Here is a 23963-nt window from a genome sequence, read left to right on the forward strand (position 1 = left end):
TTGGAAGGGACGCTTTTGTCGATTTTCTAGTAATCACGGCAGCAGTAGTTGTAGCTGGGCAAAGGTTTTTCAGAAGTCTTTTAAACATCCTACAGTATTTAATAACCTCAACCTGAAAAAATATCCCATTCAGTCATTGTCGTGGTGCATTTCTATGTATAGGGCACATTATTGTCTGATGCAAACTGCAATCATCTCTAATTCTGTGGGTGAGTTTGTTGCATTTGCATAATTCCTTTAGTAAATCAGGTGACAAAACAACACAGCACATGCATATAAGCAATATTATCAGTGGGTGCAGTGTTCCACAGTTTCACATTTTTAATTCCCCCCTGACCCGTCGCTCTTTTCCATGCAGTCACAATGAATGGAGCTCTAAAATGCCATAGAAGTATCAAAAAAGTGGCCTTTATGACTGGTGTGCTATAGTCTCCAAGTCTTCCGTGTGAGAAACAGACCGAAATTTAAGCTGTTTACAACATCCTCTTAATGAGGAATGTTCTCTTGCATATACTTTGAATTGAGGCATGAAGTCTGGTCCAGTTTGCAGGTTTTTCTGGCCAAGAACCGCCCACTTAGACAGGAAGAGACCGCCTGACAGAATGACAGATGGACTTTGTGATCAGAAATGTTGTCCATCCACAAAAATGGATAATTTAGCACACATAACCAAGAAAACAAGTTGTTATATGCAATGCAGTTCTGCGGATAACTAGATTATTGACTACTCGGGACATTTTATATAGATTTCAGGCAAACTGAATGCTTGAAAGTGCCTTCTCAGTCTCAACACATCTCTATATCCAAGGGGTCTAAAACATTGTGTGCATTTACCCCGGAAATGGCATAGATACTGTCTAATCAGATTGAGTCAGCACTTGCCAGTTTTGTGTGCAGTGTGCATCAGACAATCACTGAACAGACTGTGGGCGTGCCGTCTGAGGCTGAGACTAAATGAAGAATAACCAGAAAAACGTCTGTTCATCACATCCATTGTACTACAGCATGAACATTTGACTGCCAACCTTAATGGTATTTTAAGGCTCTTCTGATGCAAAGAATCATAAGACACTTAAAATAAAAAAGACACAGTGGCTCGTTGATCTCGCGTTGGTCTCTCTTTGTCAATCATATGCCACTGTCAAGTAACGCTGCATCTGCATGTTTGGGACGTTGTGGCCTAGTGGTTAGAGAGTTTGACTCCTAACCTTGTGGGTTCGAGTATCGAGCCGGCAATACCGTGACTAAGGCACTGAACCCCCAACTGCTCCCCGGGCACCGCAGCATAAATGGCTGCCCACTGCTCCGGGTGTGTGTTCACGGTGTGTGTGTGCACTTTGGATGGGTTAAATGCAGAGCACGAAACCTGAGTATGGGTCACCATACTTGGCTGAATGTCACTTTCACTTTTTAATTTCAACCTTTTCAAGGCAACATTGCAAGTATCATTCATGGAAGTCAATCCCATTGACAAAAATCACGCAAGAGAAATGTTGACTCATGTATTGTACTTGGATTTCTAATTAAAAGTCAACGATTTATGTTTGTGTGTTATGCATGGTTATGCGAAGTAAAGCATCGGGGCATTAGCTTGTTAGAATTAGCAACATGCTAACATCAGACTCTTTTAGAAAAGAGACTCTAGAGGGAAGGGCACAGACCAGTTATAGAAAAATGAATTGGAGACATCTTAATGCTGAATACTTCAACAGTCCCATGCCCCGATTAGGGGGAAGTCTTGGCCTAATTGTTAGAGAGTTGGACTCCCAATCGAAGGGTTGTGAGTTCGAGTCCCGGGCCGGCAGGAATTGTGGATGGGGGGAGTGCATGAACAGCTCTTTCTCCACCTTCAATACCACGACTTAGGTGCCCTTGAGCAAGGCATCGAACCCCCAACTGCTCCCCGGGCGCCGCAGCATAAATGGCTGCCCACTGCTCCGGGTGTGTGTTCACAGTGTGTGTGTGTGTGTGTGTGCACTTCGGATGGGTTAAATGCAGAGCACAAATTCTGAGTATGGGTCACCATACTTGGCTGAATGTCACGTCACTTTTTTTTTTCACTTTTTCACTTAAAATGGCAAATCATCTTTCTGATAGCAACACTAACTGTTTGTTTACTCTAGCAAGCATAAATATTTAAAAGAATATACTGAAGTATGGACTGAATGTAGTGTTTTTGGACACTTACAGTACTGCAAGTTTACTGCAATTAAATTCAAATGTATTAGTTTAAATTTATATTAAATGCAATTAGCAAAACTTTAGACCCACTTAAGTAGGATTTCTTTATATGTAATTTCATAATTGCTTCTATTTGTAGTGATTAAGATGCAAATAAGTGCATTTAAGAGATGTTAAATTTAAATGTAATACTGATTAACACGATTGAAATTCTAAACAAGTAATTTACATGTGTTTTGTTATCAAAATATATTTAAAAAGTGTCAAAATTTAATGAAAATGAACTTAAGTAAAACTATTAAAGTGTGTTATAAACAACCAATGAATGTGTGCTCTCTTTAAGTGTCCTTAAGTGGCTTTTTATTTCCTTTATTAAAAATACAGTTTATTAAAAAAAATAAATGTGCTTTTAAGGTTTCATTTGAAGTACACTAAAAGTGCACATTCAATACAAAATATGCTTTTTCATCAGAGATGTTACCATTTATGATTTGAAATAAATGACTGAAATCTAATATTGACAACGTTTAAGTAGGCAGAAACTCTGCTCACACAGAAAAATAGCATTTCAGATGCGTCACCAAGATGGCCTCTGAGTAATCAGACTCATTTTTGCTTTTAAGACTGGAATCCCTTGTGAAACGTCTATTAAATCTGCTTCACATAAGGATCGCTCTTTCTCGTGGCACACGTTCAGTTCAGTCAATCACAAAGCTAATATAAATGACAGCTAGGATGCCGTAGAAAGAAGCTGCTTATGTAAGCACTAGACAGCATGACAGCACTCTTGTTTTTCTGTTTTGTATGCATGGTAGCACATTACAGAAACTCCTGTTGAAATTTCACTGTGCTGTTCCTGTAGAATAGATGAATTACCAGAAATGTCAGAGAGGAAAGCGGGACACTGTCACACCCCTGTGTTAATATGTGTGTGGTGTTGTGAGGCTCCGGGCTTTAGGCTTTTATGAGACACTCTGTCAATAAGCCGTCTGTTACACCTCACACTCATGCCTCATGGCACTGATTGAGGAATTACAACGTTGCATCTTTTCTCTCTCTCTCTTCCTCTTTGCTGCCGGTGGCCTGCGTGTCTGATCTCTGTAGGCGTGTATCACAGCATGGGTTGCATGTGTCCTGTTGGGTTTCACTCGTGCGACTCCATGGGAGTCAGTTTATGTTTGTGTAGCGCTGTTTCCTAGAGTGTCTTTGTGCTTCATGTCTCTCCAAGTAAAGTTTTTTTTTCTCTTTTTTGGCACTATGAGATATGAGATCTTGAAGCTGATAACCCGCATCCCCCCTCCCCCTCCCAACGTCTTAGTCATAAAGTACTTTCAATTTTATGATGACTCAGTCAGGAGGTTTCTAAAAATAAGTCTGTGTGCTATAGGTTTGTGATAGTATATTATTTGCTTTAATTACATGCTCTCCGTTTAATTAAATGAGCACTGGCTCTGAATTTTCTGAAGATTTAAATGAATTTTAGACCTTAATAATTTTTATTCAACATTTTTCCCAGATATTAAAATAATAAATAAATGATGTGTGACTAGTAATTCTTTTTTTTAATTAATATATTTCTGCAGTCATACAAAGTTTTAAGAAAAATATACAGGCATCAACATATTTCCAAATTAAAAAAAAAAAAAAAATCACAATTGTTCATTTATTGTAACAAGTATCATAAAATTTTTATATTAGTGTTACCAGTATTACATCAACATCAATTTTGTTTAATTTAGTGCAACATTTATATTGGATGTATGTGTACTGTATACATAAATGATCCCAGAAGTCACTTTTGTTACAGTCAACACGATTACTCATTCTATGACCACAGTCATAAAAAATACTGAATAATTGTGAATTCATATATTATTGCTAGACTCCATAAAGATAACGTGTAACAAACAAAAAATTTTGTCATATCTTTACGTTAACATACTTTACTAATTTTGTTTTGGAGCTTTGATGCAGCCATCATCTTCTCATGGTGCAAACAGGAAGTAAACCGCTCTGGTCATGTGGCAATTTGCACTTACCATGTGACACTGTTCATATTTAATTGACACTTTATATTTTCCATATTTACAGAAAATGCAATAAAACACCAGTCAGAAACATTTTTAGAGCTTTATAAATGAAAACCTTCTTTATAGTGACTATTGTGACCGATGGGATTAAATTGGTTAATGTGGTTTAGCATTAGAGCAATGTATTGGCTATGATTAAAAATACATAATTTAACTGCTTAGATTAAAACTGCTTAAATTAAAGTGCACACATACAGACACACAACAAATTTGAAAAAGAAAAAATAATTTAAAAAAGAAACTTTAGCAGAATGTTATATAAAATTAACTGTAGTTCTAAATTATAGTTTAGGATTTATGTGAAATTTTATTATAAAAATAATTTACAAAAATTCCGAAATTAGTGAAATTCTGAAAAATGACCAGTCAGTGGTATTTTAATATTACTTTAGTATTACTTTATGATATTTATTATTATAATAATAGTATTATTTATTTATAGCATTTATTACTATTTTGAATTAGTTATTTTATATTTAATTTTTTTATGTTATAATTTTGTTGTTGTTAGACTTTGTTCTGTGTCTCTGTGTTTTCTTCCTCCCACGTGCTCCATGTTTATGTTTCCATGTCCTTATTTGGTTATCTTCCTGTTCCTGCTCCCTGATTGTTTCTAATTTGAGTCCAGGTGTTCCCCGTTTGGTTTATATTGTTCCCAGGTGTGTCCCATTAGTTTCTGTGCATTTAAAGGGGTCATACGATGTGATTTGAATTTTTCCTTTCTCTTTGGAGTGTTATAAGCTCTTAGTGCATAAAGAAGATCTGTAAAGTCTCAAATCAAAAGAGATGTTCTTTATAAAAGCTAAGACTTGTCCACACCCCCCTAAAATGGCTCGTTTGGACACGCCCCCACATCTCTACATCACTATGTGTGAAGATTTGCAAAACGCCACCCAGATGTTCACACAAAGTAAGAAGGCGTACCTTTTATTCTCATTGTAGTATTGTTGTTGCTGCCGCCGCAATGTCGTATATATGCTGTGTGTTTCACTTTGAAAGAGACACTAGTTTGTTTGGCCTTCCAAAGGAGGATGATATCTGCTTTGTCATGCCTGGATCTGATCCGTGCTGGTCTCTGAGGAAATACATCAACTTTGTACTGTGGATCGCCGGATTGGCTTTCACCATGGATGAAGCAGAGTCCAGCCCAGGGTCGTCACATGGTTGCCCCAAGACCAACGAACGCTCCTTCGTAGAATCCTCTGGCCTCTGCTCACTCAAGGAGTGAGGCCTCCGAAAAGAGAACATGACCAGAAATCCTATCACTTTTATAATGGGTTTATGTCTCATTGCTTCTGCCAGAAAGGGCATCACAATATGTTAAGGGAGATAACATTTCCGTCACACGATTGAGGTAATCGGCCAATCACAATGCACTGGATAGCTGGCCAATCACAGCACACCTCACTTTTCAGACCGATGAGCTTTGTAAAATCAGCTAGTTTCAGAAGGCTGTGCATAGAAAAGAAACAATGTACAGTATGTGGAAAATAATGATTTTTTTGATTGTTGTTTTTTACCTTAATCCGCATAAACACATTTCATTACACCAAATAAACCAAATAATGATATTTTTAGCAGCATCATATGACCCCTTTAAACCCTGTGTTTCTTGTTGGCTGTTACATGTCATCTCCCTTTGCACGCCGTGTGATTCCAAATCTGTGAATAAAGGACTGTATGATGGTAATACTAGTTCCTAGCTCATTTATTTTTCAAGTTTTAGTCATTTTAGTACTTAGACTTGCTTTATTTCTCATTTTCGTTTAAGTTTTTCATGGGATATTTGTATTTTATTTTACTTCATTTTCAGATTTATTTAAATGATTTTAAGAATTTTAATTTTAGTTAATAACAGTCCTGGAACCAGTTGGCTTTGGCATCATGATTGTGTCAAACCTGGTGCAACACATGCATTTTATTTAAATATATCAGTGACTGCATATGGCGTTTTTTGGAGATTGGCCTTTGCTTGGCATTAGATTTTATTCTACCTATTTCCATCTCCTTTTGTGATCCACAGAAGAAAGTGATACCACTTTTTTAATGCATGAAGTAAATAATGACAGAATTTTCATTTTTGGGTGAAATATCCCTCAAGAAACCCGATGAGGACACACAAGCAACCCATCCTGTGAGCCAGAGTCTGATGCCCAGCATTCACTGGTGTCCTACTAAGCCAGTATCTGTATGTTCTGATCATACAAAAGTATTCTGATGAGTACTTATCAGAGCACTTGGTTTTGTGTGTATACAGTGGGGTTTTGAGGTCATCACAGTCTATTTGCACATGTGCTATTATAGATCCAGGCCCAGGTGGATGATACATCAGCAAGGCTTCACCCAATAATTATTGACTGTGTTATGTGCCGTGGCTTATTGGCTTCACGTTCTGCCAGCTTGAATTACATCCCTCAACGTCTGGACACGTACTCCACCAGCCGAGCTTCCAAACTCAGACATCTCCTGTGATTTTGGAGGAATTAGAATTGACATCTTTGAACTTCCCTCTGAATCCTGCAGATTTAAGCGCATTAACAGAGAAGGAAGGCGGCTTATGCTGAGATGCATCATGGAATAAAGAGTTTACCTCACTTCCGTTTGGTTTTCCTAAATGAATATGACCGTTCATAGCAGAATTGTCCCAGAGAATACGCGTCCTTTGTTATGAGGCACACACACACACTTCTTGTGCTCCTCCCACAAAGATTTTCATCAGTTTTCAGTTTTCAGACCTTCATTGCTTTTATCAGTTGGCGAACAGGTCGATGGTGAGGAGGAGGTCAGTGACAGTTTTCCATCATTCATTGTGCATTTCACAGGAAGTGACAGCAGACCATGTATAGCAGCTACATTGGAGAGCGATTGTCGCTATCTAATATCTGTTTTCAAAGGGCTCATCCCCATGAGGGGCATTTGATGATTCCCTGTTTGTTTTATTGAAAAAATGTGTAATTGGTGCTTTCTAAGGCATTCATCATTATCACTATTGGTCATAGATGAAACAGTTCAGTGTTAACCCCGCCCACAGCAGATTCTGTAGATTTTATTGGTCATACTGAAACAAATTCTAACCCTAACCTTAGTGTAGCCAGTGTTCGGGAAAGTTTTAAAATGCGCCATTATATCATTTTGAATATTGCTTTTCATGCAGTGTGTAATGTAGCTATATGTGAATGTAAAGCCGAAAGTGCAGGATAAATATAAAAGTAATTGTCTACTAAAATAAAGAATTGACTCTGAAAAGCCTAAACGAGTTGTCAGTATTTCGAAAGCCACTTCTATTACAGCTTCACGTCACTGGGTAACACCTTTGCATAATGTCCACCTATGTTCTACATTGGCCGGCCGCAAACAACTTGACTCTTCTCTCAAACACTGTAGCTTGTTTGTGTGGTAAACATCCTCTCGAGAGGACGCTGTGTCCTATGCTCTTGAAAAAAGACTCAGTACCCACTTTATTTGGACCAGCTGGCTCTACTGATTCACAGCCTGTAAGAAATGATAAATAATAGAAGGGTTTTTTTTTTGTATCGAGCTTTCAAAATACGGAACTATGGCAATGCGCTGTACATGGTAGACCAGTCACAACAGACCAGCCATCTTACCAATCAGAGCAGAGGAGGCTCTGGATCTAAGAATTGCTTTGAATGAATCATTTGAGAATCGTAGGAAAATTAGATGATATCAAATGCATATTTTGAGAAAACATAAGCGTTTTTTTGACCTTGCATGCATGTAAACCTATTGTAAGAGACTCCCAAAACAATATTAGGAATTAAAAAAATGGCATAATCGGGACACTTTAAAAGTAAAGCTTTGCAAAATTGCGTTAATCCATAAAGTAACAAATTGCATGACTTTTCATGGAAAGTAATGCATCACAAATATTATTATTATTATTATTATTATTTTTTTTTTACCTGGTCTGCGCTTGCTTATTTATTTTTGATAAAAAAAAAAAAATTGGCAACTGTAAAGGCCCTTTCACATCAAAAGCCTCAGGTTGAATTAAGTGCCTCTGCACCTCATTCCCAATTTCTCTCAAATGGGCAAATAGGTAAACAAAGTAACTTGTCTTAGTTATGTGAAAACTCAGATATTTTGTTGTAAATTTAAAAGTAATGTGTAACAATGTAATGTACATAACTCACGTTACTTGTAATGCATTACCCCCAACACCGAGTATAGCGTTGTGTAACACTGTATTTTGATAGTATACTTTAGACATTCTACTATATAAGTGACTTTGCAACTACATCAACAAACTCTCATTACAGTATTAGTAGACTGTTAGGTTTAGGGTTAGAAGAAATTGACATGTAAAGTACTTGCATGTCTGTTGGGGGACCATCAAAATAAAGTGTTAGATATGAAATAGACAGTCTTCTAATACTCTAATGACTGGAAGCTGACATGTAGTTAAAAAGTTAGAATAGTTCAGTGTCTACTGTTACTGCTAGTAGAATGTCTAAAGTAGACTATCAAAATAAAAAGTAACCTAGCATTGGTTGTAAATCCTGAAAAAATAGCATGACTTTTTTTTTTTCACAATAAGTTCCATCCATGATATTTCTGAAGTCTGAAAAGAATCCATGGCATCTAAACTTTCTTAGCCCTGCACTCAAAGAGGCAAACTAGATGCAAGAGGCCGTGGTCTTTGCTGTTATGGGCACTTTTCAGCCATTTTCACCAAGTTAAACACCTGCTTTGCCAGGGACCTGCAAACAACAGCGAAACCAGCTTTTTTTTTTAAGCAAGTTATCAAGAGACCAGAATATCACAGACCTAAAAGCCCAGGTGTACTGTATTTTCCACGTTCGGCTCGGTCTCGCACACAGCTGAGCACACAAGCTTTTCAAATCATACTCCATTGGCCAAGTGCGCACTAGTGGACCTTTGTTTTAAATTGGTCAAATCACTTGCACATTCACTATTGTTGGCACAAGTCTGGACACAAAAATCGGGCGGTACACAGATGTGTGCATGGAAATCAACAGAATATGCTGAAGAGGAAAAATTACGTCCCACAGACTGGAACATGAACAAGGGAACTATACTTTGTCTTAGGGTGGACTCCTTTAAACTTAGAACAGCAAGCAGTTCCACCTACAAACCACCCAAAATGTCCTAGAAACCACCCAGAACCCCTTAGTAATCACATAGTATTGTACTAAAAAAACACTCAGAACACCTTAGCATCTGAGAAGCAAGTATTGCGCTGGAAAACACTGCTCACATTTTCTTCTGACAATGTAGAAATGAACTTTAATCCAGTAATACTGATCTATTAGATTCAGTGTCAATGCTGCTACACTCTCAGAAAAAAAAAGTGTGAAAATTGTACCTTTAGAAGGACAACAGCTTATCACTGGGGCAGCATCTGTAGAAGGACAACACTGTACCTTATTTACCCCTAAAATGTCCATAATAGTACCTTAAAGGGATCGTTTACCATCATTTACACAGGCCTGGCTCCAGAATCAAATCACTCAGGTGTGATTAGTGAGGGTGCTCTAACTATATACAGTGGGTACAGAGAGTATTCACACCCCCATAAATTTTTCACTCTTTGTTAAATTGCAGTCATTTGCTAAAATCATTTAAGTTCTTTTTTTTTTCTCATTAATGTACACACAGCACTCCATATTGACAGAAAAACAAAGAATTGTTGACAGTTTTGCACATTTATTAAAGAAAAACTGAAATATCACATGGTCCTAAGTATTCAGACGCTTTGCTCAGTATTTAGTAGAAGCACCCTTTTGATCTAACACAGCCATGAGTCTTTTTGGGAAAGATGCAACAAGTTTTTCACACCTGGATTTGAGGATCCTCTGCCATTCCTCCTTGCAGATCCTCTCCAGTTCTGTCAGGTTGGATGGTAAACGTTGGTGGACAGCCATTTTCAGGTCTCTCCAGAGATGCTCAATTGGTTTTAAGTCAGGACTCTGACTGGGCCATTCAAGAACAGTCACAGAGTTGTTGTGAAGCCACTCTTTCATTATTTTAGCTGTTTGCTTAGGGTCATTGTCTTGTTGGAAGATGAACCTTCGCCCCAGTCTGAGGTCCTGAGCACTCTGGAGAAGGTTTATCTTGGTGTCATCAGACCAGAGAATCCTTCAGGTGTTTTTTTAGCAAACTCCATGGGGGCTTTCATGTGTCTTGCATTGAGGAGAGGCTTCCGTCGGGCCACTCTGCCATAAAGCCCCGACTGGTGGAGGGCTGCAGTGATGGTTGACTTTCTACAACTTTCTCCCATCTCCCGACTGCATCTCTGGAGCTCAGCGACAGTGATCTTTGGGTTCTTCTTTACCTCTCTCACCAAGTCTCTTTTCCCCTGATAGCTCAGTTTGGCCGGACGGCCAGCTCTAGGAAGGGTTCTGGTCGTCACAAACATCCTCCATTTAAGGATTATGAAGGCCACTGTGCTCTTAGGAACCTTAAGTGCAGCAGAATTTTTTTTGTAAACTTGGCCAGATCTGTGCTACAGTTGATGGTAGCAATTGATTTTCACAATATTTTTTTTTTTCATGGAAGCCAATGGCTATGGGGGAACTATCACTTTAAGTATACATATTACTTCTCTAAGGTACTACAATGCACCTTTAAATAGTAGATAAGGGACAAAGTTGTCCTTTTAACGTTACAGTGATAAGCTGCTACATACCCAAAAGGTACCATTTTGCCATTTTCTTCTGACAGTTTAAGCCATGCCCATTTTAATTCCCACATTTCATGCTAATTATCATGCTTGTACTATTTCTATGGTGGGTAATATTAGCTGCACAGGTGCAAACAGCTAATCCACACATTCAGACTAGATGAGGTGCTGAGGAGACACTGCGGCGAAACCTTGGAGTTCACTCATCACCTCTGCAGTCAGATGGGTGAGAGGGTTCGTTTACAGAGGCGTGGGGGAGACAGCGTGTCACCGGGGGTTAAAACATCAAGAAAGTCTGAGAGCAGTCAAAGACCAAACGGAAGGAGGGTATGTGAATGGTTGCCTGGCAACAGAATTAGGCAGTTTTCAGCGTTGGTTTCTAGTCAAAAAGAGACATGCTTTGCTTTCAGTGTCCATATAGAGATGGTCACCTATCATTTACCGGGCGAATGTGGATGAATGTGTGCACGCCAGGGCTGTACCCACCATAATCAAAAGCAGGAGAACGTTTACACCCCAGTTTTAGATTTGTAGGCAAACATTATGTCTTTCTCAGTGACCAATGCCTAAAATGGTACCATTGGGTCTTATAAGGTGGTGTAAATAGAAAATGTGCAGGCCAGGGGTTATGGCTGTGATTTTAGCATTGCATTGTAATCAGGCTGCACTAGATACACTATAATGAGTGTGTGGTGTGAGAAACCGTTTGAGTGAAAGATTTGTTGTTTTCATGAGACAAGCCAGTTAAAAAGATGGAGGGGGGAAAGATTGAGAGTAATTGCTCTGTAGAGAGATAAAAGAAGACTGAATAGGGAGGAAGGAGAAAGATAGCAGTGATTTTGGAAGGATGCAATAAAAGAAACAATGCTGGCCTATAAAAAAGCAAGCCGGAGAGAGAACATGTTAGAAAGAGGAGGAGATAGATGAGAAAGAGCTTGCTTCCAAGCCGTCAGTTTTACGGTTCAGGTGGAGTCCTGTCTTCATGCCACTGTCAGACTGTGTGTGTGTGTGTGTGTGTGTGTGTGTGTACAATACTTCCACCCCGCAACTGCAAGCGCTTTTCATTAGCTTTATTGTTCCTAAATGTAATCCACAATATTACGCCTCACTTTGGGCCAATTCTAAAACAGAATTACATGAATTACTATTTCAGAATGCATTGTGATAAACTCTGTGAGAAAAAAATGGTGGATGAGTCAAGAAAAAAATACATTTTTTTTTTCAATATTGCATAGGATTGATAAAAAATATAAATTAAATCCAAAGTGTACGTTTTAACGAAATATTTAGTGTGCTTTTAATGCTTATTAGAGTATCCCGTTGTTGCATGCTAACTTCAAACTCTCATGTGCTTCACATGAGGAACTCTACATGTATATACAGTGCGTCGCATAGGTTTATGAGGGTTCTAAATCAGTCACTTATGTGGTTAGATTTCTATTACGATGATGCCTTAGGGCCCATTCACACAGGACACATCCTAGCATTAAAAACAGCTAGACAGAGCGTGACAGAATTGAACAGAAGGCACTTTATAGAAAGTTTAACTCCCATACACCTTTGCTGGTAGCTTACTTGACATCAAATACTTTTACATTTAAAAGACTACATGAAATATTTGTATTTTTAAAATGTAAATTCGTCACTCTGCGGGACCATTTAAAATAAAACCATTAAAATTAAAAAGTGTTTTAAAAATGATAATAAATGGCTTTCCTAAACATACTTTTCCATACACTTTCGTATAAGTTGAATTTAAAATACCTATATAAATTAAAAAACCTCATGGACATCAACTACCCAAAAAACACTTGAAATTCTTATGCGTAAGCAGTGCTCATGTTCCTCTGGTTGTGCCATTGTTTTAAAACCGACATTGATTTACAGTGCTGCATGGTGTAAACTATTTTATCTTGACATCTTAAAAATTACACCCTTGTGATGTGAGACGTGCTGTAACGGACAAAGATGTTTGCCAGTTCCATTCTTCCCGTAGACCAACAATCAGTGCAGACAAAACACAAGAACATGTCCTGTGTGCACAGCCCCTTAGAAGACAGCTGCCAGTGTAGGCAGTAGACAGCAAGGGAGCACACTAGCTCTCTTTCTCTCCCTTGTTCTGTTTTTTCTTTCTACCAAGGATGCACAGCAACTCCATATGTTCACTGCATTCATGAAAATCATTCCTTGTGCTGCCTAAATCCACTAAAGTTAATCCTAACCTGCCTTTCATGTGAAGACTTTATAGTGCTCTGCGCTCCCACGACGGAAAGCCTCATCTGCTTTTATAGTGTGGGATGAAATGTGTTATGGCTCATATTCTCGTTCATACTCCTTTGAGAACAGTTAGAAGCCGTGAATAATCTCTAGAAATTGCTTCCATTGTGATTACAGCGCAGGAAGTGTAAAGCGTTCTGGTTGAGTCGAGTCTTCCTGCTTTGCTACCTGTATTTCAAATGAGCATATAATTGGGGTGAAATTAATTTATGTAGATTAGTCCTAGTTGATTGTTGGCTGTCTAATCAGATTGTGTGTGAGTGAATGTGAGCATGTGTGTGTGCGTTGGCACCAGTTCCTCATATGAAGCAGGCGGTTTACGTGCTCTACGTCTCAGATTTGTCTCTCTATGGTTTTTCAGCTCTTTGAAGCACGTTTCTCTTTTACTTCCCTGCAATTCCACACTCATTATAGGGGCTCATGAGCAATGCCCTGTTATTACATCTTGCTTTCAATGTTCCTTTTTAATGTTGTTGACAGGGTTCAAAATTTACACTTGCCAAGCTCCAACTGCAAAAAAAAAACAAAAAACTGCATTAATGAATTACTTGCCAGCTGTTAGAAAATAACACCAAATTACAATTTCATTGCTGGAAGATTTTCTTAATTCAGCCACATTTCATACACAGTATGTCTAGTTATTTTGTTTATTTTTGTTGAATAGAAATCAGATTCAACCTTCATGCATATCCGAGCACAGCATTAAGGGATTTTTGTTCCTGAATGAATCAGAGTGGTTTCTGAGTCACTTGAGGGAAAGATTGATTGACTCACTCATAAAGACAGTCACTTGTTTCATTGAATCAGCTTTGTTAAATGTGTCAAGTAAGCCAATGATTCAATGACTGACTCATAAAGACAGTCGCTTGTTTGTACCCAAAAAAAAAACTGATTAAGTGGAAGATACACTGACTCAGTCATAAACTAAATGAATCAGTTGAGTTAATAATTCAGTAAAGTGTAAATAAAGACATTTGCTTCTTTTGTTCCTGAATTGAATCCGTGTTGTTGAAGGAATTCGTTTGAAGGAGTCAATCATTTAATGACTCACTCATAAGACAGTCCCTTGTTTCGTTCCTGAATGAATCTGTGTTACTGGATTAATCATTTGAGTCAATCATTCAATAACTCCTACTCTTAATGAGTATTGTTGAATGAATCGGTTGAGTCAATTGCCGCCTTCTTCAAAAAAAATAATCTCTATCGTGAACATAAATTGCATTTAAAATATATTATAATTTGAGAAAAGCTGCTCAGCTAATTAAATTCAAGGCTTAAGTGTATGCTGTATATGTATCTCTGTTGCCATACATATGCCGCTACAAATAAAATGACCAATGTCATCAAAAACAACACTAATAAATACACAATACCCATTGACTGAAATAACAGCGATCATTCATCTTGGCCTCCCTCATCTACACCAGGCGTGCAGCACGTTGCCGTGTCTGAGTCAGAAAGCAGCTGTAGGCAGAAAGGGAATATTGATAGAGAAGGTTGGGCAGTGCTCGCACCTTGATGCAGATATTAAGCAGATCTGTAGGCTGAGTAAGGGAAGGCACCCTGCTGCGAGTGACTCATTTGGACAGTCGTGGTAGACTAACTGTGAATCTCGAAGAGGAGATCAGCTGTTCAGAGATTTCAAAAGGGCCGTCTGTCCGCAAGTGCCGTTTCTGATGTGTTCCTCACCGCCCTTCTGTTTCTCTCCTAGCCCCATGCCTCCTTTTCTCAACCTCCACCAGTTTCCTTTTCTCCTCTCGTCCTTCAGGAAACCCTCTCACACTCATCTCTCCCCCCTAAACAATCACTTTCTCCACCCTGTTTTCACACTCAGCCATTCCTCCTCTGATAACGCCTCTCTCTTTCTCTCATTCTGCAGGTGGAAGAATGGCCCTCTGGTTTGTTCTGTCACTACTCCTGGGGTCTTTTTCACTTGCTGTGGCCTCACGTAACACAACTGCAGGTAATAGAGAGAGAGCTGAAGCCTGTGTGTGAGAGCTTTGGTGTGTATGTGTGTGCTATTTTGTGGATTTGTGTAACTTTTGAATAAATGCTTATTATTTCATCTGTATTTCCTGTTTTCAGTTGTAATTTGTGTTTTTTTAATATATATATATATATATATAATGTTACATATAGGAATTAATTTGTAACATTATATAAAACAAATATACTTAACAATACTATTTTTTGTAACTTATTAAAGAGATAGTTCACCCAAATATGATAATTTCCCCATGATTTACTCTCCCTCAAGCCATCCTAGGTGTATATGACTTTCTTCTTTTAGATGTATCCAGTCAGATTTATATATATGTCCTGGCTCTTCCAAGCTTTATAATGGCAGTGAATGGAGGTCGAGATTTTGAAGCAAACAAAGTGCATACATCCATTATAAAAAGTGCTCCACAGGGGGGGTTAATAAAGGCCTTCTGAAGTGAATCCACCCACTCCAAGCAACATAAAACAGGTTTTATTGCACAAACGATTTGACTCTAGTATTGTTTAAGTATTATATGTGACTCTGGACCACAAAACTAGTCATAAGGGTCTGCTTTTAGAAATTTAGATTTATATGTCACCTGAAAGCTGAATAAAATAAGCTTTCCAATGATGTATGGTTGCTAGTATAGGACAATATTTGGCAGAGAAATCTGGAATCTGAGGGAGCAAAAAAATCTAAATACTACTAGCATATTATTAATCAAAATTAAGTTTTGATATATTTATGGTAGGAAATTTACAAAAATATCTTGATGGAACATGATCTTTACTTAATATCCTAATGATTATCAGCGTAAAAGAAAAATCGATAATTGTGACTCATAAAAGTGACTTAAGACTGGTTTTGTGGTCCAGGGTCACATATAATGTTCATATTATGTAATATTTATTAATGTTTTGAATTTGCTACTTTATAAAAACATTTATTTTTGTAATTTTGTTATGTGTCTTTGTCATTTTTTTTTTTTATTATTATTATTATTTAAAAACATATTTCTATCCACCCTTTTTCTACAGAAGTATGTTTTAAATTATATGGGAGGCACTTTGGGGAAGTTTCACTTAAAAATACTAAAACAAATAACTTCAGATCATAAAGTTCCACTACAAATAATCCTTATTCGTCAGTTTGACTGAGGCAGCTATACATTTTCCTTCATATTCTATTTTTCAGATGTCAGGAAAATAATGTAATGCTTGGTATTTTAATGGTGGAGAGGGGGTAGAATAATGTCACCTCATCATACCCAGTTTTTGAAAATTCTTATTATTCATAATTGTTCCCATAGAGCAAACATTTAGCTTGTTCTTTACAGTTTAATGGAAGTTAAGCCTATATTTTAGGTTCTTCCAGTTCTGTGGCCTGTTGTGTCGTGCACAAACTACTAGCTACTACTAAATATTGTAGAAACATAATTTTCTGTAAAGTTGCTGTGTAACGATTTGTATTGTAAAAAGCGCTATACAAATAAACTTGAATTGAATTGTTGAAATGTTATAAAAGCCTGTGGAATATACCTTGTCATAGTGCATCTGCTGATCTGTCATTATAATCATGCACATACACACTGCAAAGTTTTAGGAGTGATAACCGAACAAAGCAATAGCTATGTGTCTAGTGGTAGTAAACAAGTAACATGGAAGCCAACAGTTTAACCGAATAGGTGCTAACTATTTTTGACATTTGACATTAAGACTAACGATGGAGATGTATTAGTCTACTGTGGTACCAGGTACCATGTTTTGTTTATGCACTTAAATTTCACAGATTTCATGACACTTTAGTTGTTACTTCCTCATGCTTTTACGAGGAAATTCAGTTGTATAATACAGTTGTAACCAAACTCAATGTGTACAGTGTAATTACGCAAATAAGCACCAAGTAATATTAATTAACTACATATACTTACTATAGGTATAGAGTTTGTTTTCAGTATGCATAATTTAATGGCTTCACCACATATGGTACGTACGTATATACTTATTATAGCAGTTACAATAGCTGGGCAATAATGTACTAACCCTGAACCGACCTCTAAACCAAACTGCCTTAACCCATTTAGTTACCTTATACTACCCAGTACTTTCTTGGGTAAGTACAGTGAGACTTGAGTAAACCACAACTGTTGTGATTGGCTGACATCTTTGCATTCAAAATGCGTTCATGTGGAACCCCTCTCAAATATATATATATATATATATATATATATATATATATATATATATATATATATATATATATATATATATATATATTTACTATTACAGCTGTCGAGATTAACGAATCGTGGATTTGTTGATTATATAATTATTTTTTCGATCTTTTCCCATCACATGAAAGGCTGCAGTGATGAGCATTGAGTAGACAGAGTCTGTTTATAGCGTGGATGCAGTGATCTCGTCATTATTGCAACACGTTTTCTCACAAAATGCTTTCACCACAGCTAACAGCAAACACATGAATACAGTAAGAGCTCCGTTGTGCAGCATAACAGCGTCATTCATTGTAACGGCAGTTTGGGCAAGTGTGCAGATATACTCGCGATGTGTAACAGCCCCGGAAAAAAGCGAGCGTTCTTTGATCGCTCTCTGTAGTTAAATCACAATTTAAATAACAGATTTGTTTCATGCTACTAAGAGAAACAACGTGAAGTTGATCGTTTAGTCACTGGCTTGATTCACTGATGCATCAACAGTATTAAACGATTTAGAAAGAAAGTCTGTGTGAACTTGAATGATTAGCTGCACATCAGAAATCACTGATCACAGATCAGGCATTAATGAACTCTGTTACTCACTGTTTGTGGCGGTGCTGTCGAATCCATATCATAAAAGTCTGTTTGTAACGCCTGTCGCCTGTGCTGACATTGCGACTGAATTATATGTAAATATTTGGGCGGGCAAAGCAGAGAAAGGGGATGTAACAATTCTCGTTGCAACGTCACAACGAGGAGATTCAAGATCAGCCTGGTTGAGCTTCCATTTTCTCAAAGGCAGAGAAAGATAGAAAAATCTTTATACCGATTCAAATTTCTAGAAACTTGGGGACCATATACAGGCCTGGGGAACTCATATTACACTTAAAAAACCTCAGAAAGTGAAATTTTCATGTCATAGGACCTTTAAGTCCTATTGTACCGAATTTTGGTTGCAGTTCCACCAGAGTTCCACTGGGGGCGATCGCCATGAGTGCAAAATGAATGGGAGTCTATGAGGCTAGACGGCTACATGTGTAACATGGGTTACATGTTCAACATGGGTTATAGGTCGAAGGTTGAATGAACAAGTACTTATGTCCTTTCGATTTCTTACAGGTTGAGTTGTTGTTGCCCATAACACGCTAGCATTCTGCTAATGAACACTGATTGGTCAATACCGCTGGGATCAAACGAATCAGGGGAAAAGCATACAGACTGGTCCTGGGCCAACTGTGAGCTAACGCATCCAAGCCCAGGGGCGATGGGGGCATAGGGAGAACCATAGTGGGCAATGCGTAGTCATGCTCAACGCGAATAAATCCACTCTCGCTTCTCCGAAAATCTGCCATAAGAGATTCACCATTTGGGGGTGTAATCTCCATTTCCCTTGTTCCAGAGCCTGTCTGGATAGCAAATCCGGGCGAGAGCGTAATCCTCCCTGATGATTCAGGTATGACACAACTGCTGTGTTGTCTGATCTGAGCAGCACATGACGGCCTATCAGCAGATTCGAGAAATACTGGAGAGCCAAAAAAACTGCCAGTAATTCCAACCTGTTTATATGCCAACTGCGTTGTGCAGCTGTCCACACTCTGTGGGCAAGACGCCCTTGACAAACAGCTCCCCAACCGGTCAAAGACGCATCCGTCGTTACGGTCTCTCGGAAAGCACAAATTCCCAGCCGAACCCCGGTTAGGAGAAATTCGGTTGACATCCATAGTTTTAACGACATCACACACCTCTGTGTCACCGAAATCGTCCGATGCAGAAGACAACGGGGTGAAATATTTTGTCTTTTCGTCCACCACTGAAAAGGGCGCATGGTGAAGTAATCCCAGACAAATTACGGGGAATGCCGATGCCATTCGACTTAAAGTCTGAGGCACAATCTCGCTGTCACTGTGCGACCCGCTTTAAGCGCTGCACGCATGACGCAATCGACTGAGCGCGCGGGAGAGAAAGCTTTGCTGTCATCGCGCAAGAGTCCAATTCTATTCCCAGAAAGGTTATCCGATGAAAGGGGATTAAAACACTTCTTTGGAAATTTGTGCGTAAGCCCAGGCTGTTTAAGTGATTCAGCACAAGATCCCGATGAGAGTGTGCTTGAGTCTGCGATTGCGCTAACACCAGCCAATCGTCTAAGTAGCTCAAAACACGAACGCCCTGGAGCCGCAACGGGGCCAGTGCTGCGTCCATGCATTTTGAGAAGTACGGGGTCGCAATCCGCCGTCTTTTTTTTTTTTTTTGGTACCACAAAATAACGGCTGTAAAACCCTGCCTCCATCTGAGAGGGGTGTACGTCTTCTATAGCCCCTTTGCTCAGCAGAGTTGACATCTCCTGTCGCAGCACCGCTATTTCCATCGGTTTCACCACCATGGAAACGAATTCCGCGGAAAGGAGGCGAGCCTCTTAAAAACTGAATGGTGTATAGGTGACAAATTGTGCATAACACCCATTGAGAAATGCCGGGCAAGCGTTCCCACATGGCCCGAAACAATACTAGCGGTCTCAAAATTTTCTGCTTCCTGCAATGCTGTCATACACGTTAAAATGTCCGGGGAAGTGTATGCATAAGAGCCGTTGCGTCCCGTTGTGTATAATCCTGAAACGTGTCCACGCCAGGAATTAGGCCAACAGATTGAACATCGGGTTGTGCCGCTAGCGAAAAAGCGGCGGCTGTGCGAGCCGTCATAAACGGGTCGTCTGTGCAGGACCCTTGAATCGCCCCTCGGGGGAGTGGGGGTAGTTTATCCACCACGCAGATAGCCACATAAATAGCTCACTGAGGAAGGGGAGGTGCGTTTCTCCTGTCCGCTCAGAGGGAGAGAACCGCATGTGCCGGCCAGAGCCTACTCTGAGTTCAAAGCCAGAGTTAGACAAACATAGTAGAAAAAGCAAATCTGCTCTGATTAACACGCTCGAGTAGGGGAGAGCGAGCAAGTGGAAAACTCCAGTGCATCACTGTATTCATAGTCAAGCCGCACATATCGCCCCTAACCAACACCTCGTGCGGGGCCTCGGCGACCGCAGAAGCGAACGGTGGGGGTTAGACGCGAGGCGACTTAAGAAATACACTCCAGAGCGCGGATACTTTTTTTTTTTTTTTTCATAGCCGTAGGCTATCACGGAGAGAACATGTAGAGAGGCTGCTAACGAACCTCTCATGAGTGCCTCCTTGTGATAAACCCATTATACGGCTCTTACCTTTCGTTGACTCATCGCGTCCGAGAAGAGGAGTTAAACACTGCTCGTAGAAACCGCTGGAGAACGCGAGATGAATCCTAGGGCACAGATGATTCGCTTCCCTGAAGGAATGAAATCTGAGCAAAATGGCGCGCGGCACCCAGGTATACGATGCGTACGCATGCGTAGGGCGGTGCCAAGCGCTATTTGGCCAATAGGATTGGCGGGATGGTATAGGGCTTCAGACATTCGTCACACCGAAGGTGTTCCCATAGTGGTGGCGTCACAGCAGCATTGAAGTGACCTATGAAAGGGAACTGTTGCCAGCTACGTCGCAAAAAACATCCAGCAACCATTGTGTGTGTATTTTCGGCATGGTCTTTCAAAACAACAAAACAAAAACTCTTCTAGCAGGTGTATTTATCTGTGTCAGCTGTATTGTCAATGCCTTGAGAGAAAAGAAAGTGCAGAGCACAAAAGCACCAGCCATTAAATAATAAATTTTGCTCTGGAAAGCACCATAGACATTCTCTGAAAGCACCAAAGTGACTGAAGGATTGCCGTAAAGCAGTATCTCTGGTCGTATGATGTGTATGATGTCATTGACATTTTAAACGACTTTGTAAAAATAAAAAATCTCCAAAACTCTAAAACTTCTAACTCCCAGCAATGTGTAATTTATTTGCATCTCCTTTCGAATATAACATTCAAATTACTAGACAAAAAATTATATCCTGAGAAAAGTGGATTTTGAGTGGTATACCGCCTTTGACCTCCATTCATTCTGCACTCGTCCTATGAGCGCCCTCATATGGAATCAGAGTGGAACTGCAACCAGTTCAGAAGCCGGAAGTGTTGTTATTTAATACAAATGTAAGATGTTGCATTCGCACTTTAACCCTGTAAAACCTAATGTATAAAATAATAGTAATTTATATATATATATATATATATATATATATATATATATATATATATATATATATATATATATATATATATATATATATATATATATATATATATATATATATATATATATATAATATTATTATTAATTGTTAATTATTATTAATGTTTTGAATTAGCTTATTTTTTAAATTCAGCTTTCATTTTAATTTGAGTAATTTTTTATAGTATGTGCTGTAGTAATTTTTTTTATATTACTAGATGTATTATTTAGATTTAAATCATTTCTATTTCAGTTAGTAGTTTTTGTTTTTTGTTTTTTGGTTTCACTTCCTGTTAGTAATTCAGTTTAAACTTAATCTTATTTAAATTATTTGTAAAGACAGCATTTCAAACGACTCTAGAGTCCCTTCAAAGCTGCGAACAGAGAGCCAATGGCAGCATTTGGTTTTGATAATGCTGCTCATGTTTTTGTCCCTAAAAATACCCTCACACACACAAGATGACACTAACAAACACACATGCACGTGTGAACACACAAGCGCACGCAGTCGTGCTGGTCTGTCTTGCCCCTGGGCGCTGGGTTTGGCGATGACTGTAATTATAGCTGCTGACACTGTAGGTGAACCAGGCTGTAATAACAGGCTACAGCAAGGCCGCTCTTTCATTCTGACAGCAAATCCACAACATACTGAAAAATTTGTGCTCTAGGGTTTACTAGTACTATATATGGCTACATCTGTAGTTTGTGATTACAATATGCTCCACTAGTGAAGCCACTGTGAAGGTAGTTTAATTTGAAATGTATAATAAAGAAATGGAGGATTATATGTATGTATGTATGTATTTATATATATATATATATATATATATAGAGAGAGAGAGAGAGAGAGAGAGAGAGAGAGAGAGAGATCCTATTTAATCATAGTGGCAGGAATAAAGGATATTCCTAGCATATTGCATGAATAAAGGACTTGGGCTTCACTGGAGCTTCTGTCATGGCTGTCTCTATTGCTTCTGCTCACATGTTCAGAAAGGAGAGTCCTCCATCTAATGGACAGAATGAGTTTTGCAGTTTGTGATAAATGGTGGTAGCAATTTCTGAGTGCTGAATGTTTGCTATGTATTAGTATTATTTCAAAGACATCCTTCAAGAAACATGATTATCTTTTGATTATTTTCACATCTTTTTCATCAGGTTGTGCTATCATTCGCCCGCCAAGAGACGGAGGGATCAGATACAGGGGTCTGACACAGGAACAGGTGTGACAAGATTGAATTTATTAGTCATTTATTATATTAAATATGTGTTTCTGTGTGTGTCTAGGGGGATAGATGTGACAAGTGTAAACTACTGTTTACTGTATGTTTTTCAAAAGTCTCTTATGTTCACCAAGGCTGCATATATTTGATTAATTTATATTACTACAATTTAAAATAACTGTTTTCTATTTTAATATATTTTAAATGTGAAATTGCATCATTGTCTTCAGTATCACATGATCCTTCAGAATTGTTCTAATATGCTGATTTACTGCTGATTTATTATTATTATCAGTGCTAAAAAGCTGTTGTGCTGTTTAATATTTTGCAGATCCGCAGTGTTCAGGTGTTGCCGGTGGATTATGAAATCGAGTATATCTGCAGAGGGAACAGAGTGATTGTGGGACCAAAGGTCAGGAAGTGTCTCCCTGACGGCACATGGACTGACCTGAACCAGCGCAGCAAATGCTGTATGTTCAGCGCTTCCTTTTGTTATCTGCAGGGGTCTAAAATGTGTCTAGATAAAACAGACTTGAGTGAAAGCGAATTGTTTGCACATGACTTTTTTTAGCTTTCTGTGCAGTAACTTTATATGACAGCCTAGTGTCAAGTTCATCCATCTTAACAAATAAAAATAATTAAAGCATTGCTTTAGGTCAGTGATGTGATGCCATAAACATTCATCTGTGGGGTTCATATCTTATAAGATCACAAAAAAAAAAAGGAAAGTTGTGATGACCTGCAAATGAGATCTAAAGTATATTGTGTAAAGTATATTTTTTGACATGGAAATGTGAAATGTGTATTAAAGAAGTGTTTGATTCCATAGATCCATTGTCATGTATAAGATCCAGTTAGTTATAAATATTAATTTATATTATACACTGTTAAATCCAATAGTTTACCTTAATTAGATTTAATTAGTTATCTTTTTTTCGTTGTTATACCTACTAGGTTTTATTAACTTACTGCTATTTTCAAGTCAAATAAAAAAAAAACATTCTTACTGTTTTGAGTGACATTAATAAACCAGTAAGAAGAAGCAGACGACTAATATGTTGCTAAAGAAAAGAAAAAGAGTCTTATTAGACTTTTCCCCCTATTCCACCATGTCTGCAGTTATCTTTCACTAGTTGCATTCACTCGATTCCAAAAGTCATTTTGAATGTTGCATTTTGAATGCAACTGAAATA

General features: G+C 38.4%; 1 protein-coding gene across 2 annotated transcripts in view; it reads left to right on the top strand.

The window, feature by feature from the left end:
- The window catches only part of LOC113090818 (gamma-aminobutyric acid type B receptor subunit 1-like), a 112136-nt gene that overhangs the window by 15406 nt on the left and 72767 nt on the right, over positions 1 to 23963 (top strand). For both annotated transcript variants that reach the window (XM_026256423.1, XM_026256424.1), the window contains exons 2-4: positions 15092 to 15175; positions 22706 to 22770; positions 23102 to 23240. In XM_026256423.1, coding sequence (XP_026112208.1) covers positions 15100 to 15175; positions 22706 to 22770; positions 23102 to 23240 — 280 coding nt within the window. In that variant the 5' untranslated portion in view covers positions 15092 to 15099. The remainder of the gene's footprint in view (positions 1 to 15091; positions 15176 to 22705; positions 22771 to 23101; positions 23241 to 23963) is intronic.

Source organism: Carassius auratus, unplaced genomic scaffold (assembly GCF_003368295.1).
Source record: "Carassius auratus strain Wakin unplaced genomic scaffold, ASM336829v1 scaf_tig00214021, whole genome shotgun sequence".
Taxonomy (NCBI): domain Eukaryota; kingdom Metazoa; phylum Chordata; class Actinopteri; order Cypriniformes; family Cyprinidae; genus Carassius; species Carassius auratus.